A 15,359-nucleotide genomic window follows, 5' to 3' on the forward strand; every position below is an offset into this window, starting at 1 on the left:
TATTAGTCATAAATTGTAGTCAATATTTCAAACAAATGCTCACTTCAATATCAACTGAATGGTATAGAGAATTCTCATCCAAATGGCTCCCTCCTGTGTGGGGTCTTTAGTAAAACATTCAAACTGTACCAAAGATGGAGTGCTAGAGAGTAAGTTATGAATGCAAGAGACAGCGGATTGAGAATAGCATTGCAAGTTTTTTCCTTTTTTTCCTTCTTTGAAGTTTAAAGCTAGTCCATTTATGGAAAACCAGTTAAAATTTTTCACAAAATCCAGCATTCACTATCTCCAGTGTTGATCCTTCCCTGCTCAGTTGACAACAATAATTTTATCACAGGAAAAGATAGAAGTCAACTACTTGGCCCAAATAAAATGAATGATCATTGACATGGAGCAAGAAGAAGATTATTCCAATGATAAAGTCATGAGGATTGTGGATTGCCAATTGTAATTTCTGCTTCTGCAGAAGTTCTGGTGTCCTCCTTTGAATTACTTTAACAGCCTAGTGCAAAATTACAAAACACATTCTTAAATGAGAACTAAATTGTTCATGTACTGAACCATGTGTTCATTAAAATGTAAGCTCTCCAAAAAATTAACTTGAAATAAAGGGAGAATTGTACAGGTGCATGAATGATGTTGATATGGATTCCACTGGATTCAGACTTATTGATTTAGATCTTCTGTGTCAGGCTATAAAGTTTTCATGTTTAGGTGTTAGCTGTAAAAATACAGAATGCATGATTGTTGTTGAAGAAAGAAGAGCAGGAATAGCTTGTGATTTTAAATTAATTTCTAATTCATGTGACTATGAATTTTCATTTTCCTCCTCCAAAACAACTGACACTGGTACCAATAACAGCAATTTTAGGTTAGCATATACTCTGAGATGCGTTGGACACAGCAGGGAAGGTGGTAATTTATTGTGTGGCTTTCTGAACATGCCTCCACCTTATGCAAGGTTTGAAAAAATAAATAAAGAATTGTCTGATGCTGCAAGCTATACTGCCAAAGCAGTGGAAATAAACAAAAAGAAATAGATCCTGGGGTAGATATACATGATATTGAATTTCCTACAAATGTTACTGACCTGCGTGTGTCTGTACATGGGACCTGCCTCAAAAGGGGTCACATACCTCTGTATGGAGTTGCATCTGTTATTGGTATTGGATCAGGTAAAGTTTTAGATGTAGAAATAATGTTTAAGTCCTGCCACCAGTGTGCAACACGGAAAATGTCCAACAATGAAGACAGTGAGAAACTGTAGCAAGAAAAGCATGCTGTAGCATGTCCTAAAAATTATAGTGGCTCAAGTGAGGGCATGGAGGCTGCTGCAGTTGTGAGGATGTTCTCCAGATCTGAGGACCAGTATGGTGTTAGATATACTAAATATCTTAGTGACGGGGACTCCTCTTCGTTCAAAACTGTAACAGATAAAACTCTGTACAATACAATAACACAAAATTTGGAATGTGTTGGCACATCCAAAAGAAGCTTGGTGGTAGGCTTCATCGCTTGCTGAAAGAGAAGAAATGTGAAATACTTGAGGATGGAAAATCACTAGGAGGAAAAGGCAGACTCACTCTGAAAGAAATTGATTCATTTCAGTTATTTTATGGGAGAGCTATCAGAAAAAACACACATTATTTAAATGCAATGAGGCATGCTGTGGAAAGACACAAAATGCAGATGAAGGTCTCAATAATTTAATTTGAATTAGATGCTCAAAAATGACATTCTGTGGACTTGAAGTACTCAAAATAGGTGTCCGTGATGCAATTTTCTGTTACAATAATGGACATAATGGCAGAACTGAAGTGCTGAAGACAGTTGGTATAGATCCTGGTGTGTTTACAACAAAAGCATTTTACACCAACGACGAGAGCAGGGTCAAGAAAGCTGACAGATTAGTGTCTTAGTTGCAAATACAGGCCAGGCAGATTCAAAGAGGAGAGAAGAGAAAGCTGGAGGATGAGGAGTATCAGTATGGAAGATTTTAAAATGGAGGTAAGCTTATTAGATGTATAAGTATGGGAATAAAATATTTTGAACCTCATTTACTCTGTTTTACACTTTTTGCATTATTAGAAACCTTTTCTCAAAAAGTATATGCACTAATGCTATGAAATTTTCAGAAACTGATTTGCAACATGTTGCTGTCTCACTGGAACTAAAAAATATGAGATCCTGTAATTACATTCTGATTTTTAGATGATTATACACTATGTGATCAAAAGTATCCAGCAACCTGGCTGAAAATGACTTACAAGTTCGTGGTGCCCTCCATCATTAATGCTGGAATTCAATATGATGTTGGCCCACCCTTCGCCTTGATGACAGCTTCCACTCTCACAGACATTCATTCAGTCAGGTGCTGAAAGGTTTCTTCAGGAATGGCAGACCATTCTTTATGGACTGCTGCACTGAGGAGAGGCATCAATGTTGGTTAGTGAGGCCTGGCATGAAGTCAGAGTGCCAAAACATCCCAAAGGTGTTCTATAGGATTCAAGTCAGGACTCTGTGCAGGACAGTCCATTACAGGGATGTTATTGTTGTGTAACCACTCTGCTATAAGCCGTGCATTATGAAAAGGTGCTCGATTGTGTTGAAAGATGCAATCGCCCTCCCTGAATTGCTCCTCAGCAGAGGGAAGTAAGAAGGTGCTTAAAACATCGATGTAGTCCTCTGCTGTGAAAGTGCCACGCAAAACAACAAGGGGTACAAGCTCCCCAAATGAAAACACGACCACAATATAACACCGCTGCCTCTGAATTTTACTGTTGGCACTACACAAGCTGGCAAAAGACATTCACTGGGCATTTGCCATATCCACAGCCTGACATCGGATTGCCACATCGTGTACCATGATTCATAACTCCACACAACATTTTTCCCACTGTTCAATCATCCAATGTTTATGCTCCTTACACCAAGCAAGGCATTATTTGGCATTTACCTGCATGATATGTGGCTTATGAGCATCTGCTCAACCATGAAATCCAAGTTTTATCACCTCCCATCTAACTGTCATAGTACTTGCAGTAGATTCTGATGCAGTTTGGAATTCCTGTGTGATGCTCTGGATAGATGTCTGCCTATTACACATTATGACTCTCTTCAACTGTCGGCAGTCTCTGTCAGTCAACAGACGAGGCTGGCCTGTACACTTTTGTGCTGTATGTGTCCCTTCACTTTTTCCACTTCAGTATCACATTGGAAACAGTGCATCTAGGGATGTTTAGGAGTGTGGAACTCTCACATACAGATGTACGACAGAAGTTACATCCAATCACCTGAACATGTTCCAAGTCTGTGAGTTCAGCCGTTTGCCCCATGCCGCTCTCTCACAATGTCTAATGCCTACTGAGGTCACTGATAAGAAGTACCTGGCAGTAGGTGGCAGCACAATGCACCTAATATAAAAAATGTATGTTTCTGTGGGTGTCTGGATACTTTTGATCACATAAGGTATATAGAAAAAAAGCTAATTTTGGACGTGCAAAATTAAAAACTCTGTTAATGATACAATTTGTACCATAAATTAATAACTGTAGTTCAGTGGTCTTATAACTTTCTCAGAATACTACGATAAAATTTTCAGATTAATTGCATTATTGGAATCTGAGTAACAGGTTTTTATTAAAAAGACAATAAAAAATTAAAATTTTTAATTTCTGGCAAAATATTAATCCTGAATATTTTATATTTTTCTCTTAAAACACAGTTCTTTTGCTTTACACATACAAAATTTTAGATTTGTACATTAATAAATATGGCTGTAATGATTTTTTAAATACATGTTTACTTTTTCCGTTACATTCCCCCTTAACAGTAGCTGAGAAACACAAGCTATCGCACACTTTTTGAGCTGTTTAAGAGCTGTCAATTTGTGCAGTGTGAATGAACACTGAAACAGTGGGGAGCAAGACAGGACAGTGGTAAGATGCTGGATCAAATAAATTGGTGCAGTTTCAATTAGATTATTTAACAATAAGATCAAACATCAAAAACAACAAGAAGTTTTATCTCTCTTAATGTTCCAGGCAGCCAGTTTAGAAAATCAGTTTATACCCTTTCCTGCCCTGGTAAAGACTCAGAATAATGAAACAAAAATAATGAAATATGAAAAACAGTTGCCACCATAAAAGGCAACAGAATAAATTAACAGTAATTAGTTAAGTGCTTTCACAGTGACCAATGTGTTTAAATACAATTTTAGAACAGCTGCAATTAGTAGCTCATTTTAGTCAGGAGCCAAGGTGAGTAAAATTTTAAAAAATAGCATTTGGCATCTAACACTGTCAGCAGTCAGATTAAATTACTAAAAAAGAGAATCTCAGAATGTAACTATATGCCTCAGGTGGCCAACTACATTTCAGATGAGTTACCAAATCTTAGAAAGCAGCTCCCGAAAAGAAATCTTTAGGAAACAAGGACGTCCACAGGGCTATCTTTTAAGATTTTAAATTTCACACTATGTCAAAGCCTATAAACAGGAAAAGACAGCCAGAAACATAAACATACACCAGATTTATTTTATAAGTTTACTAGCATAGAGCCTGCTGCTTCCCTCATGTTTGTGTAGTAATTACATCAAAAATAATTATAAACATATATTGTTGTTGTTGTTGTTTTTGTTGTTGTTGTGGTCTTCAGTCCTGAGACTGGTTTAATGCAGCTCTCCATGCTACTCTATCCTGTGCAGGCTTCATCTCCCAGTAACTACTGCAGCCTACATCCTTCTGAATCTGCTTAGTGTATTCATCTCTTGGTCTCCCTCTACGATTTTTACCCTCCATGCTGCCCTTCAATACTAAATTGGTGATCCCTTGATGCCTCAGAACATGTCCTACCAACTGATCCCTTCTTCTAGTCAAGTTGTGCCACAAACTCCTCTTCTCCCCAGTTCTATTTAATACCTCCTCATTGGTTATGTGATCTACTCATCTAATCTTCAGCATTCTTCTGTAGCACCACATTTCGAAAGCTTCTATTCTCTTCTTGTCTAAACTATTTATTGTCCATGTTTCACTTCCATACATGGCTACACTCCATACAAATACTTTCAGAAACGACTTCCTGACACTTAAATCAATACTCGATATTAACAAATTTCTCTTCTTCAGAAACGCTTTCCTTGCCATTGCCAGTCTACATTTTATATCCTCTCTACTTCGACCATCATCAGTTATTTTGCTCCCCAAATAGCAAGACTCATTTACTACTTTAAGTGTCTCATTTCCTAATCTAATTCCCTCAGCATCATCCAAGCTAACTCAGCTACATTACATTATCCTCATTTTGCTTTTGTTGGTGTTCATCTTATATCCTCTTTTCAAGACACTGTCCATTGCTTTCAACTGCTCTTCCAGGTCCTTTGCTGTCTCTGACAGAATTACAATGTCATTGGTGAACCTCAAAGTTTTTATTTCTTCTCCATGGATTTTAATACCTACTCCAAATTTTTCTTTTGTTTCCTTAACTGCTTGCTCAATATACAGATTGAATAACATCGGGGATAGGCTACAACCCCATCTCACTCCCTTCCCAACCACTGCTTCCCTTTCATGTCCCTCGACTCTTATAACTGCCATCTGGTTTCTGTACAAATTGTAAATAGCCTTTTGCTCCCTGTATTTTACCCCTGCCGCCTTCAGAATTTGAAAGAGAGTATTCCAGTCAGCATTGTCAAAAGCTTTCTCTAAGTCTACAAACGCTAGGAATGTAGGTTTGCCTTTTCTTAATCTAGTTTCTAAGATAAGTCGTAGGGTCAGTATTGCCTCACGTGTTCTAACATTTCTAGGGAATCCAAAGTGATCTTCCTTGAGGTCAGCTTCTACCAGTTTTTCATTTGTCTGTAAAGAATTCGCGTTAGTATTTTGCAGCTGTGACTTATTAAACTGATAGTTCGGTAATTTTCACATCTGTCAACACCTGCTTTCTTTGGGAGTGGAATTATTATACTCTTCTTGAAGTCTGACGGAATTTCACCTGTCTCATACATCTTGCTCACCAGATGATAGGGTTTTGTCATGACTGGCTCTCCCAAGGTTGTCAGTAGTTCTAATGGAATGTTGTCTACTCCCGGGGCCTTGTTTGGACTTAGGTCTTTCAGTGCTCTGTCAGACTCTTCACACAGTATCATATCTCCCATTTCATCTTCATCTACATCCTCTTCCATTTCCATAATATTGTCCTCAAGAACATCGCCCCTGTATAGACCCTCTATATACTCCTTCCACCTTTCTGCTTTCCCTTCTTTGCTTAGAACTGGGTTGCCATCTGAGCTCTTGATATTCATGCAAGTGGTTCTGTTTTCTCCAAAGGTCTCTTTAATTTTCCTGTAGGCAGTATCTATCCTACCCCTCATGAGATAAGCCTCTACATCCTTACATTTGTCCTCTAGCCATCCCTGCTTAGCCATTTTGCACTTCCTGTCGATCTCGTTTTTGAGACGTTTGTATTCCTTTTTGCCTGCTTCACTTATTGGATTTTTGTATGTTCTCCTTTCATCAATTAAATTCAGTATCTCTTCTGTTATTCTGTTACCCAAGGATTTCTACTAGCCCTCGTCTTTTTACCTACTTGATCCTCTGCTGCCTTCACTACTTCATCCCTCAAAACTACCCATTCTTCTTCTACTGTATTTCTTTCCCCCAATCCTGTCAGTTGTTCCCTGATGCTCTCCCTGAAACTCTCTACAACCTCTGGTTGAGTCAGTTTATCCAGGTCCCATCTCCTTAAATCCCTACCTTTTGGCAGTTTCTTCATTTGTGATCTGCAGTTCATAACCAATAGATTGTGGTCAGAGTCCACATCTGCCCCTGGAAATGTCTTACAATTTAAAATCTGGTTCCTAAATCTCTGTCTTACCATTATATCTGAAACCTTCTAGTATCTCCAGGTTCTTCCATATATACAACCTTCTTTCATGATTCTTGAACCAAGTGTTAGCTATGATTAAGTTGTGCTCTGTGCAAAATTCTACCAGATGGCTTCTCTCTCATTTCTTTGCCCCAATCCATATTCACCTACTACATTTCCTTCTCTTCCTTTTCCTACTGTCGTATTCCAGTCACCCATGACTATTAAATTTTCATCTCCCTTCACTACCTCGATAATTTCTTTTATCTCATCATACATTTCATCAATTTCTTCATCATCTGCAGAGCTAGTTGGCATATAAACTTGTACTACTGTAGTAGCCATGGGCTTCATGTCTATCTTGGCCACAGTAATGCGTTCACTATGCTGTTTGTAGTAGCTTGCCCGCACTCCTATTTTTTTTATTCATTATTGAACCTACTCCTGTATTACCCCTATTTGATTTTGTATTTATAACCCTGTATTCACCTGACCAAAAGTCTTGCTCCTCCTGCCACAGAACCTCACTAATTCCCACTATATCTAACTTTAACCTATCCATTTCCCTTTTTAAATTTTCTAACCTACCTGCCCGATTAAGGGATCTGACATTCCACGCTCCGATCCGTAGAACGCCAGTTGCAGCCTAGTTTGCACATGGATATAGTGTTTCATATACAACTTGAAACGCCACATCTACATGCAGTAATTGCAGACCAGTCTTCGAATATTTGTTTCATGTAAAACTCAAAACAATCTACGTGCAGTAAGTGCTATTGGATGTCTGATGATGGATGAATTCTGAAATGCATCACATGGGCAATAAAGTCACTCCTTGCCTGTTGCTTGTCTTTTAGCATGGCAATCCAGTCAGCCTGACTGCAGAACTACTTATTGTTTTAATTTCAAGTTTGCCATAGATAACAAATGACAAAAGAATTTTTTTGTGACTTAATTACAAATTAACAGTTTTCAGATTTTCTCTTTTACTTGTACAGTGAAACCTTTCTTTCTGCCAAATTTCATGACTCTAGGCCAACGGGAACTACCCTGTAAGTTTCGATGAGTGAGTTTGCGAATATTAAATGGCAGTACCTTTTGATTGCATTTACTTCGAAGCTTCAATTTCTTGCATCACCAAGGAACCGTAGACCTCAATATGTGGCATAAATTTCAACTTGGTATGTCTACCTACTCCTGAGAAAAAGGGTTTTTAACAGTCATACTGACAGAAAGACAACAAAGCAACCCTATAAGGGTTCTGTTTTTACTGACTGAGCAACAGAACCCTAAAAAGACTGTGCAAGAACCTTCCCCATGGTTTTCAGCTTTGACAGCTGCAGATTTGTCTTTCTTGGGCCATTCCATGCTGCTTTTTCAATTCTGTGGTGTAATGGTGCATCCGCATTTAATCACAGGTCACAGTCTGTTGCAAAAAATGTTCCCCTTCAGTTTGACAGCATGTCCTTAGCCTCTTGTACACCTTGAGACAATTAAATTTGTGCTCTGCAGTGAGAAAATGACGCACCCACCTTGTGGACACTTTCCAAAATCCAGGATTGTCAGTAATTATCGTCTGAGCATTATCTTAGCTTACGCCACCCTCAGTAGCAATTTCAGCAACTGTTGTCTACATCTACATCATACTCTGCAAGCCACCAAATGAGCTGATCCCTCCAACCCTCTTCCACTCACGAATAGTGCGGGGGAAAGAATGATTGTTGATAAGCCTCTGTATTGGCTCTAATTTCTTGAATTTTCTCCCCATGGTCAATATGCGAGATGTATGTGGGGGGAAGTAATATGTTGTCTGACTCCTCCTGAAAAGTGCTGTCCTGAGATTTCAATAGTAAACTTTTCTGTGATGCACAATGTCTCTCTTGTAACGTCTGCCAGTGGAGTTTGTTTAGCATATCCGTAATGCTCTCACGTCAGATAAATTATCCCGTGATTAAATGCGCCACTCTTAATTGTATCTTCTCTATCTCCTCCATCAGTCCTACCTGATAGCGATCCCAGATAGATGAACAATACTCAAGAATCAGGCAAACAACCGCCTTATAAGCCACTTCTTTTGTGGATGGGTTAAATTTCCTTAAGATTCTTCTGATGAATCTGAATCTCGTGTCTGCTTTTACCACTATCTGTTTTATATGGTCATTCTACTTAATGTCACTCTGGATAGTTATGCCTAGATATTTTACAGCAGACACTGTCTCCAGCTGATTGTCATCAATAGCGTAGCTGTTCAGTAGTGGATTTCTTTTCCTATGTATGTGCAAAATCTTATATCTATTTACATTCAGGGTCAACTGCCAGAGTCTGCACCATTCATCAATTCTCTGCAGGTCATTCTGCAAATTCTTATTATCTTCCTTTGGTATAAACAGCGGCATCATGTGTGAACAGCCTTAAAGAGCATTAGATAGTTTCTACTAGATCATTTATATACACCGTAAACAGCAACAGTCCTATCACACTTCCCTGTGGTACAACAGATACTACCTTTACATCTGTCGATTTAGTTCCATTAAGAATGATGTGTTGAGTTCTATCTGCAAGAAAGTCTTGAATAGAATTGCAGGCCTGCTCTGATACTCCATAAGCTCATGTTTTTTCATTAAACGGCAATGCAGGATGGTGTCAAATGCCTTACTGAAGTCAAGGAACATGGCATCAGCCTGAGTGGCATTGTCCACTGCACTGCGTCGTTTTTACTCAGGTCAGTTGACAATGTCTTACTTTCAAATTCATTGAACACTTCTCTCTTTGCTCTCCCTGCACTCAGTTGTGCCTCATTCAGCTTTTGTTTGTCAGCTAGGTTTTTACTTCTCTCAAACCTGAGATGAAGCGCTCTTTGTTTATGTAGTGATTTTCTAACATGGCTATTAACAGGAACAGAATGAGCTGAGTTTCACAGGATCTCTGTTTGCAGAATTCATGTTGATTTTTATAGAGGAGCCGTTCATTTTCCAAAAAGTCATAATTCTTGATCATATTCTATGGAACAACTTTTCTGGTGCAAAAACAGAGTTTATGTGGGAAAAAAGTGAGAACAATTGGAGGCATTACAAAGAGAGATTCATGCCCTCCAAAATTCAAAGAACTAAAAATATTAACAGTGCCTTCTCTCAGTATTAAAGTGTGTCTCTTCTCAACAAAAAACTTACCAGAGACTTAAACTTGCAGAAGTTGTATCCACAAATGTGGAACAAGGAACAGTAATAATATATGTTTGGATTGCAGTAGATGAAGTAAATGCTAAAAAAGCTCTAAATATACAGGCTGATTCAAAAAGAATACCACAACTTTAAAAATGTGTATTTAATGAAAGAAACATAATATAACCTTCTGTTGTACATCATTACAAAGAGTATTTAAAAAGGTTTTTTTTTTCACTCAAAAACAAGTTCAGAGATGTTCAATATGGCCCCCTCCAGACACACGAGCAATATCAACCCGATACTCCGACTCGTTCCACACTCTCTGTAGCATATCAGGCATGACAGTTTGGATAGCTGCTGTTATTTCTAGTTTCAAATCATCAATGGTGGCTGGGAGAGGTGGCCGAAACACCATATCCTTAACATACCCCCATAAGAAAAAATCGTAGTTGGTAAGATCAGGGCTTCTTGGAGGCCAGTGATGACGTGCTCTGTCACGGGCTGCCTGGCGGCCGATCCATCGCCTCGGGTAGTTGACGTTCAGGTAGTTACGGACAGATAAGTGCCAATGTGGTGGCGCTCCATCCTGCTGAAATATGAATTGTTGTGCTTCTTGTTCAAGCTGAGGGAACAGCCAATTCTCTAACATCTCCAGTTACAGTAGCACCTTCGAAGAAAAAGGGACCAAAAACTTTATTGGCTGAAATGGCGAACAAATGTACAACTAAATGAAACTTTATAGCTCCCTTAATTCACCGACAGATAGTGCTTAGCTCTGCCTTTTGTCGTTGCAGAGTTTTAAATTCCTAAAGTTGTGGTATTCTTTTTGAATCACCCTGCACTATTATAAAGCTGAATAGTAAGCTATTCCTGACAGTGAGAGACCAACCAAACTATTATTTTGAGAGGTATCAACAGAACCTCTTAATAAACAGCTGTGTTCAAAGATAGAAGAATGCTGTAATAGTATGTATCTTTCATATGTAATTTTAATGTAAAATTTTATTGTTGTATACCTGCAGAAGTACAATTACCTAAATCCAATCAGTGGTTGATGAATGATCGAAATGAAATAAATGAGGTTGGCAGAACATCGAGGCCCTGGGTTGCAAAATTTTAATTTTTGTTCTGCAGCTTCAGCACTATTACAACTCATCTATCTAAGAAATATATGTTAGTATTCAAAATTAAAGCAACAAACAGAAATTTTGCAAGGCTGCATTTATTTTGCCACAAAACAGTATAAAAAGATTATGGTAAAATAGAAACAATATAAAGAACACAGAAAGTAATCAACTGCAACATGTACAATGGAAGACAAAAACGTTCTTCATTTTTTCCAACTTAACAGATTTGAACACACATTCTGACAACTGGTTAATGTGCTCAATATGGGGTGTGACCATCTCTGGCACCAATAGAGGCCTGATGACAATGGGATGTCCTATGAATGATGTCATCAAACTCATGTTGTGGGAATAATGGCCTTTTTTCCTCCACAGCTGCTTACAAGTCTTGGATAGTGGTTCATGGATGCTGACATGGTGCAACCTGTCTCCCTATGCATCCCAGACATGCTCTATAGGATGCAAATCAGGAGAGCAAGCAGGCCATGCCATGTGTGCAATATCTTCTGTTTCCAAAAAGTATCAACCATCTGTGCTCTATGAAGTCGAGGACTATCATCCATCATTACAAAGTCTGGCCCACAGCACCTCACAACAACCATGCATGAGATCCCAAGATCTCTTCATTGTATCTGAGAGCAGTTAAATCTTGCTGATTCATCAATACAAATTCATGAAGAAATGTTCAGGTGGTCAACATAATCCCTGCTCACACCATTAGGGATCCCCCCAATATCAGTCTCTTTCCACAATGTTTGGGTCTCTAAATCATATTCCATGTGCCCTTCAGATGTGACTCCATTGAGAATCACACTCCAGATCAAATCGGGAGTCATCTGTGAAAAGAGCAATGGCCTACTGTTCAACTGCCCGGGTGGCATGTTGACGGCTCCACTCTAGATGTTCCCTTCTGTGAAGACATGCCAGAAGCAAACAGACAGCAGGTCTCTAACAATAAAGGCCACTCTGCTGAAGCCTTCTGTACAGAATTTGCCTTAACACAACATCTACAGGGGATGCCGCAGATATCAGTTGCAGTGCAGTAGTAATGAGGTACCGCCGTGCCCTTGCACCCAAATAGCGGTCCACTCTTTCTGACATTACACGTGGTGGGCCCTGTCTTGATATCCAGGAGACAGTTTCAATCTCTATAAACTGTTGCCTCATCTAAGAAACAACAGAACGATTCACATTAAGCCATCAGGCCACTTCAGTTTGTGACTCTCCTGCTTCCATTCTTCCTATGACCCTACACAGCAGAGAGTCTGGAGGCATCTTCTCTGTGCCATACTGCACCATCTGTGAGTGAGTAAAAAGTACTGTGGATGTGGGACAACCATGCAAACACTTCCCCACTTTTTTTTTAAGTGCCCTGATGTCATTGCTGATGCAGTTGTCCATTGATCAGAACGCCATCTTCCGTGCAGAAAATGATCGCAGTGACATCTGTTGACAGTCTGTATGATTATATTGTGAATTAGACACAGGACAATGAAACAGCAGTTTGATGCTTTAATTCTGAACACCACTGTTCATTTGAAAGAGAGAAATATTTGTTATGACAGTGCTGCTCAAATAAAGCTGTTTTTATGTCAATATTTGTGCAATATATTAATGATTAATTCCACTGAAATTTAAGAGTATTTGAATAGTGAATTTGTATTTTAAATGGCACAGTCACAGACAATGGATAGTTATCAGTGGCGGAACTTAATAACAGTTACTAAATACTTCCATTCATAAATTAATGTGCAAGTTTTTACTAGCCTCACAAGAGAATCTGTAAGTAAAAACTTTGATATTATTGTTTTTAAAATTTGCATAATATGTACAATATGCATGTACTCAGAAAACTTATTAAGTTTGTGGATTGACTGTTTCAAATGTTTCAACATGTAGACTACTTTTACTATTACATTTTAATATTAATACTCTTTACTGCAGGTAATCAGCAGTTAATACAGTTGGTACCAGTCCCAGACTCTGTTTATGATATTCCTGGAAGAGAAAGTAATGCAACATATGAAATTGTCTTTCAAGCTGAAGACATTCCAGCATTAGGCTACAGGTCATATTATGTGTCCAGTACTAGTCAATCACGGCAACAATTAAGTATTCTAGCAGAAAACAGTACTTCAATTGGAAATGATGTAAGCTGAAAAAAATTGAATGAATGCAGATAAGAATATCAATTGAAGGTAACTCTAATGCCACCTCTGTCAACAGCACTTGCAGGTACATTTGAACGATACTCAAGGGACTGTAAAGTCCATAGTAATCAATGGAACAGAGATTGCACTCAACCAAAGCTTCTACTTTTATAAAGGATGGATAGGAAACAATGCAGAATCATACAACAGGTCATCTGGTGCTTATTTATTCCGACCAAATGGATCTGATGCTCTAACAGTGTCCGAAACTGCAACGGTAAAAATATACAAAGGTTAGTAATAATGAGTAACTTGCAGAATGTAAATGCACAATTTAAGAATTTTGTGTGGAGTTTAATTTACAAATATCTAAAAATTTCATAAATACATAGTTAAATACAAAATGAACACACATGCAGTAGTCACATTACTTTACTCATAGCTTAGAATGAAGCATGTAAAGCATTATTTTAGAAAATTGTTAACATCATAGTTATCCAAAACTTTTTTTATGCATGCACAATGTAAAAGTAAGTTTTCATTTTCATTTCATCCAACATGTTCCAACACTTTCATTAAAAACATATAGTTTTGAGATTATGAATGGTAGACTTCTTCCTTATACACTCCATCATACTTAAATTAATTTGTTAATTAATATTAAGATATCATGTTGTTAATTATTTATTTAATACTGATTTTCATCTTTGCAGGTGATCTTGTAGAAGAAATACATCAAACCTTCAATGACTGGGTTAGTCAAGTTATCAGAGTTTACAAGGATGAAAAGCACATTGAATTTGAGTGGCTGGTTGGGCCTATTCCTACAGAGTATGTATTTCTCTGATGTTGAATACCAAAGAAATTTATTGTATTGTGAATTATATATAACAAATTCTTTTTTCTACTTACAGGGATGGAATAGGAAAAGAAATAATTTCACGTTTTAATACAGATCTGTTTAATGATGAAACATTTTACACGGATTCAAATGGCCGGGAAATGCTACAAAGGCGAGTCAATTATCGACCTACATGGAATTATTCTGTAGAGGAGCCTGTCTCAGGGAATTACTATCCCATCACATCCAAGATAGTAATAAGAGATGATAGTAAAGGCTTAGAAATGGCTATTCTGAATGACAGAGCACAAGGCGGTTCCAGCCTCCAAAATGGTGAAATTGAAATAATGGTAAGCTGTAAGAAAATAAATTTTTAAACTAAAAGAAATTAATTCTGTCAGTCATAACCTGAAAGCACTAATTTTTATTTCCTTATCTAATTTTAAAAAATTAAGGGCAAAACGAATACCTTTTGACCTTCAGTTCATCACTGTACACTGCTGCCTCCACTTGCATTTACATTTACTGACGGAACTTCAGGTGTAGATTATTTATTACTATCCTACTTGTAAATATTACATGTTATTAGTAGGGGAAGGTGCCATTAAAATGAGATACCATGAGGGAAAAATTCTACTGTTTTTACAATTTTTTAATTATAAGTTTCATGTTTTTGGAAGTTAACATTACAAACTGTTAACTAAACTATGTTTCTTTAAAGAAAATTATATTACACTTTATATGATTATTACAATGTATTATTAGAAAACTTACAGTGTCATCTCATGAGAGTCATTGGGCAAACTGACATACTCTTATATCTTCTATAGATATCAACTTTTATTTGAAAACATTACATGTAAACATCAGAAAAGTGTGGGTTATCAAATTATAGTTACGCTATTAAACACTCATCATTTCTTTGATTAAATTATGTAGGCATTTACGTGCCTCCAATGTTTGCTTGTTGAATCAATTGCCAGTTTCATTCCTCTTGGATAACTCAGATGCCAATTTCATTACATCACTCAACGTAAGTCAACATAGTCTGGATTCAAGTTCTTTAATGTGCTGTAATAGCTCAGTTTCTAGTTATGCTGGAAACATTTGCTAGAACAACTTAAACCTTTATTAACTCCAAAAAATAGCTTATTCTTGCCTTGTACTCTCCTTAAAGTAGCCCCTGAACACTAAACAGTTTTTAGGCATTCTG

At 37.6% G+C, this 15,359-nt stretch overlaps 1 protein-coding gene across 2 annotated transcripts in view; it reads left to right on the forward strand.

Moving 5' to 3' along the window:
• The window catches only part of LOC126461503 (lysosomal alpha-mannosidase-like), a 111,719-nt gene that overhangs the window by 60,073 nt on the left and 36,287 nt on the right, over window positions 1–15,359 (forward strand). For both annotated transcript variants that reach the window (XM_050096002.1, XM_050096001.1), the window contains exons 11-14: window positions 13,100–13,305; window positions 13,382–13,598; window positions 14,019–14,136; window positions 14,220–14,496. In XM_050096002.1, coding sequence (XP_049951959.1) covers window positions 13,100–13,305; window positions 13,382–13,598; window positions 14,019–14,136; window positions 14,220–14,496 — 818 coding nt within the window. The remainder of the gene's footprint in view (window positions 1–13,099; window positions 13,306–13,381; window positions 13,599–14,018; window positions 14,137–14,219; window positions 14,497–15,359) is intronic.

The sequence above is a fragment of the Schistocerca serialis genome, chromosome 1, assembly GCF_023864345.2.
Source record: "Schistocerca serialis cubense isolate TAMUIC-IGC-003099 chromosome 1, iqSchSeri2.2, whole genome shotgun sequence".
Taxonomy (NCBI): Eukaryota; Metazoa; Arthropoda; class Insecta; order Orthoptera; family Acrididae; genus Schistocerca; species Schistocerca serialis.